The sequence below is a fragment of the Colobus angolensis genome, unplaced genomic scaffold (genome assembly GCF_000951035.1).
Source record: "Colobus angolensis palliatus isolate OR3802 unplaced genomic scaffold, Cang.pa_1.0 Scaffold48, whole genome shotgun sequence".
In the NCBI taxonomy this organism is placed as follows: Eukaryota; Metazoa; Chordata; class Mammalia; order Primates; family Cercopithecidae; genus Colobus; species Colobus angolensis.
Genome location: NW_012118265.1, coordinates 2,230,949 through 2,241,910, shown reverse-complemented (window position 1 = coordinate 2,241,910; position 10,962 = coordinate 2,230,949). Strand labels below are relative to the sequence as shown.

At 39.3% G+C, this 10,962-nt stretch overlaps 1 protein-coding gene across 1 annotated transcript in view; it reads right to left on the bottom strand.

Annotated features, from left to right (window-relative positions):
* Positions 1-2,210: 2,210 nt before the first annotated feature.
* CPB1 (carboxypeptidase B1 (tissue)) overlaps positions 2,211-10,962 on the bottom strand; it is a 70,008-nt gene continuing 61,256 nt past the window's right edge. The window contains exons 11-12 of the mRNA XM_011958920.1: positions 4,867-4,951; positions 2,211-2,587 (exon numbers count right to left, since the gene is read on the bottom strand). Of these exons, the coding sequence (XP_011814310.1) occupies positions 2,400-2,587; positions 4,867-4,951 (273 nt within the window). The 3' untranslated portion in view covers positions 2,211-2,399. The remainder of the gene's footprint in view (positions 2,588-4,866; positions 4,952-10,962) is intronic.

Below are 10,962 nucleotides of genomic sequence, written 5' to 3'. Positions count from 1 at the left end.
ATTCTAGGTATGTAGGAATTCCATAATCCAGATGAGAAAATCAGTATTGCTATTTTCTACCCACACCATTTGAGAAAGAAAGATCAGGGGCCACTCTTGTGCTGCTGGTTCACTGTTGCTTTGGGAGCTAAGAGCTTGGAGCTGAAGGAAAGGCTCAGGGCCTGCTCTGGGATCTCAGGGTGGGAGTGGGATAAAGGAGGGAGAAGAGGTATTCCCCCAACCCGGGGTTCTCAGGTGGGTAAGGCTGGGTGGACTCACAGCAGTCTCTGATTGGCTGGTCAGACACTACTGCAGTGAGGACTAAGGCAGATTTCTCTTTCTGTTTTTCTTGGTTTTGCCCAGGCAAGTGGAAATTCTAGCCAGCTTCCTGTTAACTTTCAGTAGACAATGGCTATAGTAAAAATTTCTCAGGTGCAGGACATCTCAGATACATGGGATTTCAAATAAGAATATTTGCATATTTGCTTTCCTATTCTTTGTTCCTACCCTTAAAACTTAAAACGCAGCTCACATATATTCCTAATTTCTATTTTAAAGCGTTCAATTTAGGGAATTAGGAGAGTTCTTTGTGGTTTGCCAAGATTTCCATACTTTGGGCCACAGCATCCCTTAGTCAGGGGTTGGTGTTACTTGCCAGAGATAGCACAAGGGAGTCTCCTGTGGGACAGGAGTTAATGATACACCTCCAGCAAGATTACCTCCCTCAGGTAACTATGGCTATGTTAACCCTCCAATACACAAAGTTGATATAACTTAAAGAGTAGGAGGAGGAATATTTAGCTAAATTACATCTGGTTTTTAATTACCACCAATGTTGCTGATAAATTAATGGGATTTTTTTTTTTCCTCGCACTTATGGGTCTCTGTTTCTCTATTTAAATGACATATTACTAAATGAGTTTGAAGATGCTTGTGTGACACATTGTAGCAGCTGCACTGCTACCATCTAGTGGACAATTAATGCAATTAATTATTCTTTGGCTTGACAACTTTCGCAAACCGTTGCTACTTCAATGGATTCTTTTTATGAATAGAACAGTTACAGATATTTTAAGATATCATGTCCAATATGGAGTCTCATTTTTCTTGAAGTCATATAGAAAGTAACGAGTTAATAGTCTATGAAAGCAGACTACAAAAAGTCTATATAGAAAGTAATGAGTTAATAGTCTATTATTTTTAAGTAAGAGATGCCCTTAAATCATAACTTTAATGCATCTCATTCTATTTTAAAATTTGAACTTGGCACAATACTTCCCAACATTAGTATGTTCAATTTCAGTCCTGGAAAACTTCAAGTCCTAGAGTGATTTTTGCCACTTTCGTTGGTCCAAGTGGTCCAGTCAGGGTCCCTGGCATCCTCTTGTCTCACTTCTGATCTGCATTCCACACCCTAGCCTAGTTGGTGTTCGAAAAACACTGTGACCATGTCATTCATGACTTAATATCTTCAATGAATTTTCATTGTTCTTAGACCAGTGTCCCCAGTCCTTAACATGACCTCTAAGCTCTGCCTGACATGGTTCCTACCACCCTCCCTAGCCTGTACACATGCTCTTCTTTCCTCAGCTCTCTAAATTTCACCCTCAATGGCTTTCTTCTTACACTTCTGGGATAGCCACAGGCCTGAAAGGGGTGCTCCCTTTGTGCAGCTAACTGTGATTTATTTGTCAGGTTACAGCACTTTTTGAGGGAGACTTCTCCCCTACATCAAGCAGGTAGACTTCTTGTACGTTCTTTCTGTGTAGTTCATCTAGCACTTATTTGATTAACGTAAATTAGATCACTAATTAATACATTGTTAATTAATGAGTTAATTATTTGTGTAATGTCTGTCTTTCCTAAGGGCCTATACACACGTTAAGGGCAGAAATGTTATCTTTCTTTTTCATTGTTCCATCTTCAATTGCTTAACAAAGTGCATGGCATGTAGTAGACAGCTGACAAAATAACTTCAATGAGTGGAGACCAAAGCTAGACCAAGAAAGATGGTGTCTTTTCATGTATGCCAGGTTTTATAGTCCTGAATTTCCCTTTACATTTCTTCTTAGCTCACAAGCCTCCCACTGTAATCAGTGCACCTGCACCCTGATGGTCTTGGCCAGCACCCGAGGATGTTAACTCCTATACAGTTGACCGAATCCTCACTGTGCACGGCTTGCTTAGTCATTCATTCACATCGGTTTATCCCCAAAGAAGTAGACCGTATGTCAGGTTTTCCAATGGTAATGATTCACTTTTATTATGATCAATATGAAAAGATCTACTTAGTTTAATAGACCCAGAAACTTAAAAGAAAGATTGGGATCTGTAAAACATCCAGGCAAACCAAAATAAGAATTCAAGAAAGAAAAGAAATGAAAAATGAGAATTTTGAAACAAGGCCATCAGCTTTTCAACTAGTACAGGTGTTCCAGGACATAGCTGGCAATGTACTTGATTGCCAGCAAGGTCTCCTCGCAGGTAGCCTGGATCTGGGATTCTGGAAGGACAAAGCCATATCTGCCTGTATCTCGGAGTTCAAAGGTGAAGGCATATCTGATTCCTTGGTCATAAGCCCAGTCGTCAGAGCCCCCAGCAGCAGGATCTGAAATGTGCAAATAGCAATGAAAAAAAACTTTAAATCTAGGAAGGAGCTGTAAAAATTTGCCACTTTCTTTTTATCATTATAAATGTTTCACTGTGCAAAATATTTTGAGTAGGCCAATTTTCTAGTAACCTGGATCATAAATGTTTTGGGGGCCGTTTTAAAAAATTACTCCAATCTTATTAAACATATCACCACTTCACTTTGTAGAAATGATGTGTTTAATACTTCAGAAAGTATGTAGTCTGTAATGCAAAATTCCCAGTGTACTTGTATGCTATGGTGAACTATACTTTATATGTGAAAGGACGTGTATTTCTCAGGAAAATAAGGAAAGCTGTGTGATGATTGGCAAGAGGAGAAGACTCTAAACCCGGCTGAAACTATACCAAATGACAAGATTAAAGAAGCTGAGGGCAGGGCTATGCCTTCATTTTCGTATTTTTAGTGTTTATCTAGCATAGGGCCTGGCGTAGATAAGGTACTTGTTATTAATTTATTCAATAACAATCATGTTGTCACTAACACATAAAATATGTATTAATTAATTCATTTATTCATTTATTCACTCATCTGTTTTTTCAGTCAACAATTGTATAGCCCCCACTGAACAGCAGGCTATGGCCTCAACTCTGAAGATGCCAGAATAAGGGAGAGATGTTGGCTCTGCCCTCCAAGGTCTTACAGTGTAATGGAAAAAGAAACCTAGCTGAATTGAATAGAATATGCACCAAGTTCACAATATATAAATAGGTGGGCTATCTCTGCTAGAAATCCCTTAAGAAAACAGTATGCCTCGTATGATTCAAAGCGGTTTTTAAAAAATAATAAAAAGAAAGAAAATTATATTCTGCATAAAGGCTTAAAATAAATTCCAACAACTCAGGACCAGAGCCTCTCCAACTGCACTGGAGGCCACTTGATGATGAGACCAGGTCTTTTTTCATGTGTGTGTTTCAATTTCTTTCCAACCTCAGGCAGAAAGAAATCATTTGAAGGCAAAGGAAGATATACGTAGAAATTGAAAATGAGGCCTGTGGAATGCGCCTTCCAGAGAGATCTAAGCTGCAGCATCTACAGCTCTGGAGTCTAGCCCCTACCACTCTAGCCACTTGCTTGCATACACTGAGTGACTGATTAGAGGGACTGGTGTCTACCTCTTGAAGGTGACTTGTGCCTCAAGTAGCCCTGGTACTTGTCTGTTTAGCCAAAAAAAATAAAAACACTCTGTTTTTTTTTTTTTGAAATGGAGTTTTGTTCTTGTCACCCAGGCTGGAGTGCAGTGGTAGGATCTCAGCTCACTGCAAGCTCCGCCTTTTGGGTTCAAGTGATTCTCCTGCCTCAGCTTCCTGAGCAGCTGGGATTACAGGTGCCCACCACCACGCCTGGCTAATTTTTTATATTTTTAGTAGAGATGAGATTTCACCATATTGGGCATGCTGGTCTCGAACTCCTGACCTCGTGATCCGCCCACCTCGGCCTCCCAAAGTGCTGGGATTACAGGCATGAGCCGCCGTGCCTGGCTGGAAACACTCTGTTTTATATTTTCCTCCAGCAACGGTCCTTTCAAATAAAACTTTTGTGGTGTCATCATCTTGGGAAGTTAATTCTGATACTGTGGGGTTGGTTGGTCTTTGTGTGTGTGCTTTCCTTGTGCATCCTGATGTCACAGCACTTGGCACCTGTATCACAAAAGACTGCATAATTTTTCCTGCTTCCCTACTGCCAGTTTTTTAAAGACTGCCCTGATCTCTCCCTCCTTCCTTTTCTCTTTTCATCTTTTCTTCTCTCTGTTCTTACTTTCTTGTTCTCTAAGTGCCTAGTGAGGCCCTGGCACATAGTAAGTGCTCAGTAAATACTTACAGAAAGCAAATATCTCTGTGGGTTGAAAAGGATATTTTTCTACCCTTCCCTTTTTATTTTGAGACAGGGTCCTGCTCTGTCACCCAGGCTGGAGTGCAATGGTGTAATTATAGCTCACTGTAACCTTGAACTCCTGGGCTCAGGGGACTCTCCCGCCTCAGCCTCCTCAGTAGCTGGGATTACAGGTGTGCGTGACCAGCTAATTTTTAAATGTTTTTAGAGACAAGGTTGCTATGTTGTCCAGGCCTTCCCTCCTTTTTTTTTTTTTGAACAGAAAACTGATTACATATTTTGGAAAAATTAGTTGTGGGGCAAAAGCCACATGCTTTAAACTATCAGAAAATAAACGCCCCAGGAACCATTTGTTGGCTTTTTAGGCACATGGTTCTTTGCACAGTTCTGAAGCCAAGACTCACAGATTGTTGTAGCTCCTGGGCCATATGTGTACTTGGTGCTGTGCAGTGAGGCAAGTTCTTTCACAGCAGCTTTAGCCAGGGCATTCTGCAAAAGAAACAGCAATGAGTAAGGAAATAAATAAAAGCACACTGCTAAATAAATGCCCTGTACCTTATTTTTAAGGCATTCAAAGCGTGTAAAGTAACGATTTGGATAGTATTATATGCTTTTTCAGGACCCATTTTCATTTTTCTACCTAACTTAGTGATATGATCCAAGTAATTCTTGTGCAAGGATGTCTTCCCTAATACCCTCCCCAAGCATTCACTCTGAGCCTCTATTTATCTTGTCTTGTAAGAGTTTGTAAGAGTAAAGCAGGAGACAAGGAAGGCTTTATGGCTGTGCAAAGAAGTTGTCTACCTGTTTGCAGGCAAACAAACCAAAACACACACACGCAAAAACCCAAACAAAACAAAACAAAACAAAACAAAAAAACCGCTTGGCAATGTGCAGGTTATAAAGCGAGATTAAGTTACGATAGGGTTGTGTGAGTTAGGCAGGAGCATTAGAAACTGCCCATAGGATTGGCTAGTCAATGCAACATTCAGTGCCAGCATGGAAATGCTTAGGACTGGTGGTTCCATAGATGAGTGGTAGCTCCAGCTTGGAAAATTTTTAGACTAAAAAGTTAGAGAATATTCATTCTATTTCAAAATGCAGAACATTTGAATTTCAGAATTTAAAAAAGTTGTTAAGTATTAACTTACGTGTAATCTTTTCTCTTAGAAGCATCATCACCTTCTCATGAGAACCATTGCCCTCCGGTTCCCTGCACCCAACTCCTAGGGAAAGGCTCTCTGTACTCAGAAACTCTGTGATAAAACTCCGCTGACATACTGCCTATTTAAATAAAACACTTGAGAAGCAAGGCCTGGCTCAGCTGTCTGGGGAATACAGATTTGAAAAACAAATTGTTTACTGCAGGAGAATTAGCCATAATTCATTCCAGTAATGAAACTGGCTGTATTTCATACTTTGGCATTATAATTACTTCTTCTACATATGCCTGGAAAACTGTGAGGTTGGTGATGAAATCAGAATAATATGATTTTTACAAAGTAGGAATTTTCCTTCCCTTATTCTAATGTTGAAACCAGTTTAGTAGAGTCTTATGTCAAACTGATGAGGGCATGGCCATGAGACTTCAAGGATTCCAATTCCTAAAGCATTAATACTTCATCAGCCAGGTGGTAAATTAGAAAACTTAAAGAGAGTTATAAAATGTAATTCATTGTTTTCTGTTCTGGTCCACTGAAATGATGCAATCAGCTTCCTGGAACTAACATTATTCTCAGAGTTTTGGTTTAGTACTTGCAAATTTTAGGGTTCCATTTTCCTGTTTCTAAACTGATAAACTAAGACATGCTTCCTCTAACTGCATGGAATATTTACTGTTGTGGTCTAAATATATTGCTCCTCTTGTTTAATCTTACTGTAACGAACACACTAGATTTAGATTTTTTTAACCCTTTGGTTAAACCCTTAGGTTCCACTGCCAATTGAAACCAGAATCAGTTAAACATTACATAATGCTCAGAATAGATTTAAAACAATCTTCTAGAGATGTGAAACATGGTGAGGCAATAGTTCTTTTTGTAGGTAAACATGATATTTTCTACCATTCTATAATTTCTTTAACTTGCCATTTATCAAAGGAAATCTCTAGTTAGTTATTTTTCTGGAAGGCAGAACCTCTGATCTTACAGAATTCTTGTTCCTTCCCTGGTTGCCTTCTTCAGGCTTTATTTCAATTTTTCCTTAAGCCTTGAATTATTATTTTTAGTTAGTGGAAATATTCTTCAAGATTAGTTCCAAACATGAAAAGTTATGAAGACTTGAGAAGATTTAATAGTCATTGTCATTATCTATTGGACTCGTGTTGATTGATTGTCGTTCAAGTGTCTCAACATATTTACTGGTGCAATGTGATAATACAGTTGTGATCTGTTATCTCTTTTGACTTATTATCTTAACAATGTAATCATGATTTCCATTAAGGCCACAGAAAAATGTTTAATTGTCCTTTCCTCAAACCACACTCTGGGTATGTGAAGTGACATCTGAGTTCTCTCTATGCCTTCATTGGCATCTTTTGGAAACAGTTGCTCTATTTTTTTGATGCTGAAGGAATACCTGAGGTTGATGTGGGCTTAAAAAGGTTGCTATTTTATTCATGTCACAGGTGCACACTGGAGGAACATTTAATTTGTGCCTAAGTTCTCAGCTCTTGTCCTCAGTTGCTCTCTCATCTTGATATCCACCTCATCTCTCATCTTCTGAAGATCACCTCATCACCATGTCTTCGATGGCTCTATCATGTCAAACCTCTTTGGCAAAAACAGTTGTTACAAACCAGGTCCGGCCTTGTCTCTCAGGCTACATCATTTGTTGTGTATTCTCGTGTTCCTTCCGAGGTAGATTTTCCTGAATTACTTCTCTGTACACCCTTTCCTGCTTCTCCTGACCTCCATGACTGTGGGTACCCTTTTCTCTTCACTGGAATCCTCTTTCTGTCTTTGCTAATATGAATAATTGCTATTGTTTTTCCAGATTCAGTTTTAGTGTTATCTTCTTTATGAAACTGCCTCTACTCTCTTAGGAAGCATTGAGCACCCCTCCTTGTTGGGTGCCCACACTTTTATCAGTGTTCACTGTGTGCTATAATCAGTTGTTTTTGCATCTATGTCCTCTCCAGGTGAGCTCCTTGAAGGAAGGAATTGTTGGCTATTCATTTTGTATCCTCAGCAGATTGCATAGCACCTAGCAAATTATTAGTCAACTGAGTCTAACACTCTGGCTTAGGGGCATTATGAATAGTCAAGATTTGGGTGGAGGTGCGGAGTGCTGAGCTTTGCATTGGCTGAACCCACCTGAGTGGAGATTGGGGATGCTTCTGGGGAGGGCAGTGGTACCATTTATTGATGGTTGATGGGTTGCTGCATTTAGACATTGACATCTTCTGTGCATTTTACTTATTTATATTAATTAAAAAAAAGTCTATGGATCCTTTCTCTCAGCCCCTCCAAGGCCAAAAGACAAAAAAAAGTCAGAACAGACATTAATCAAGTAAAATATCATATTTTAAATTCCAATTATGTTAACAAAAATCCCTGGAATCAGTGTGCGTCTTTTCTTTAGAAGATTTCAAATAATTTCACAAATGTTACTCATTTATCTTCTCAACATTATCTGTCCACATTTCACTGACACAGAATTTTCTAGCAGAATGGAATGCCATCTGGGGCAGCAAGCTCAGTGGGAATGTTCCAATCAACCTGGATGACTGACCCCTGCCAAGAATGGTAGAGAGAAAGGTAATTCTTGAATTTGCTACAGTGTTAGAGTGGTAACTCTGTTCCCTTGCATGTTTCTGTAAAAAGAGATGAGGGCAGATGATGGAAGAGCCAAGAAGCAACGACACAGCAGACAGCTTGGTCCGTATCTTGAAATTCCAATTAGTGATGATTTCTATACAACTTGTCTTTTGAGGGACATCTTACATTGTTTCTCAGTGGATTCAAAATCAGAACTAACATTTACATAAAAACTTAAGCTTTACAAAGAGCTCTTGATAAGAGCTAGATATTTTTATCCCCATTTTACAGATAAAAGAACTAAAACTCACAGAGGATAAAAGAACTTGCTCAAGGGCACGCAGCCCCATAAGTGGCTGACTTGAGCTAGGTTCTTCTTTCTTTAAATCCTCTGCTCTTTTTCACTTCTCCTTGTGGCCTTGGAATACTTCAAAAGAAGTGTTGCTGGAGCTGGTTTTACCAATTGTAAAGAACAGAAGGAAGCTAAATATAAATCAGCCTCAGAGAAAACTTTGCTTTCAGTCAAGGCCAAACATGGTCAGCCTTTATTAATCCTTAGCTATGAATTTCCTACCACATCTTATGCATGTTCTCTTTTGTCATCTATTTCCTCAAAAAGAGGCCTTGGTCCTAGAGCAAAAGACAGAGAGAGTCTAAAATGTCACATCTAGCTCACAGCCCAAGAGACAAAGTAAAAGCTAGTGTAATGTTTCTCCACGAGTTGAGTTCCAAGGACCTGGTGAGATGAATAAGGAGAGGATATTCTTTTCCACTGACCTGCATTCCCATTGAATATATGATAAAGAAACTCCCCTTTCGTGACTGTGCATATCGCTCTCATTCCAATCTCTTGTACACGGCCAGCATCAATCTTCCAGTGGCCCATTATTACAGTATAAGAAAACAAAGCTCCAAACCAACTATAAGGTATAAAACAATTTAAAGAAAATTTTCTGTAGAACTTTGTTTCTGACTGAAAGTTCTGAGTTTAGCCATCCCTATGGGTGAATATCTGTGATAAGGGAAGCATCAAAATGACCCTTAACTGCAGTTTCCTTCCTTCTGTCCTGCGATAATGGGTAAATTATACCAAGGGACCAATACGAAACTTAACTTTTATAATTTTGGTGCAAAAGAAGAAGTCCTTACGGTCTATAAGCAGGCACCAAGGAGAAAGCATTTGAGACCTGAAAAAGCAAATGTGTTTTGAGAAAAAGGAGGCCCTGAGATTAGAGAAGGGCAAGGAGTTAGGAAAAAGTTTGACTTAGGAGAACCAGGCCTGCCGATTTCCACAGAGCCCAGGGGAGTGTGGGAATGCTTTCACTGATGAAAACCAAACTTTGTATTGGACTGATCTGCATACATATTTTTAAGCTCTTTGGCATTCAAGGGAAATGTGAAGTGTGAGTCAGCTGAAATTTCAAAGTCTAGAGAATGTATTTATTTATTTATTTATTTATTTTTCTGGTAGAAGTGGAGTTTCTCCCAAATAAATAAATACACTCTAATGGGGGATTTGTAGGTTCTCTTGCACTTGAAATTTGCAGAACATTGTAAAGTTTTGTGAAGAAAGTATAAGATCCTGTGAAAGGCAAGAGCCTTTGTCCAGGAATGTGACTTTGTTCTTATCTTTATTTAAAGCAAGTTTCTCAGCCTTGGCACTCTTGCCATTTTGAGCTGGATAATTTGTTGGGAATGGGAGGGCTGTTCTGTGCATTGTAGGAAGTGTATCAGCATCCCCTGGCCTCTACCCACCAGATGCCAGTAGAGCTTGGCAGTTATGACAACCAAAGATGTCTCCCAAACATTGCCATATGTCATCTGGGGGTGGGAGTGGGGGTGGGGGGCAAAATTAGTTGAAATGGAAGCCATATAAAATATTTAATTATGATAAACTAGAATTTATTTTAGGAAAAAGATTAAAAAGAAAGACAACTGATTTTCAAGGTGCTATGAGAATGCCTTTTTCTCTGTTGATGACATTACAGGTATCTTTTAAACATCTCTGCTAGGTCACTTTTGCTAAAACATCACTTTATCCCAAGAACTTTCAGGCTTTTAGGAAAAAATACAGATTGACCAGTTAAATTTAAATTTCAGATGAACAATAATTTTTCAGTAGTAGTCTGTCCCATGAAATATTTGGACATGGTTACAATAAAAATTGTTTGTTGTTTGAATTCCAAATTCTACTGGAAGTTCTGTAATGGACCTACAATCCTATTTTCCAGGTCCCTGGCTCCAGGGCCCACTGTGACACAGGATTCATCCTGGCATTCAAGTGCCCACACAACCTGGTCACCTCATTGATTGGTCCTTGCCCCGACTCTTCCCCAGGGAGAACACTCGATACCAGAGGACCCCCTTCTACTTCCTTCCTCAACTTCATCTTTCAGTTTCTCCATTGCTCATTTGTTGGCTATTTTCTCTGCCTAAAACATCCTATTCCTTTCTCTGCCACTCAAATTCTTCCCAGACTTCAAAGCTCAGAACAAGTTGCATCCCTTCTTTATGATCTTCACTGAGTAGCTTCAGCAAACATTGCCATTTTCCTCTCCTGAATTCCTACTACTGCACTAATGGGAAACTCCCAATTCTGTTCTCCTTTTGTATGGTTTCTGGTACCCAAGTCTAGTCATTTCAGTAGGATTGTAAGTTCTCAGTGGCAGGAAACATACTTTATAATGAGCACTTAATAGGTGCTCAATGAAATTTCTTTTTTTCCTCCCTTCCTCCCTTCCT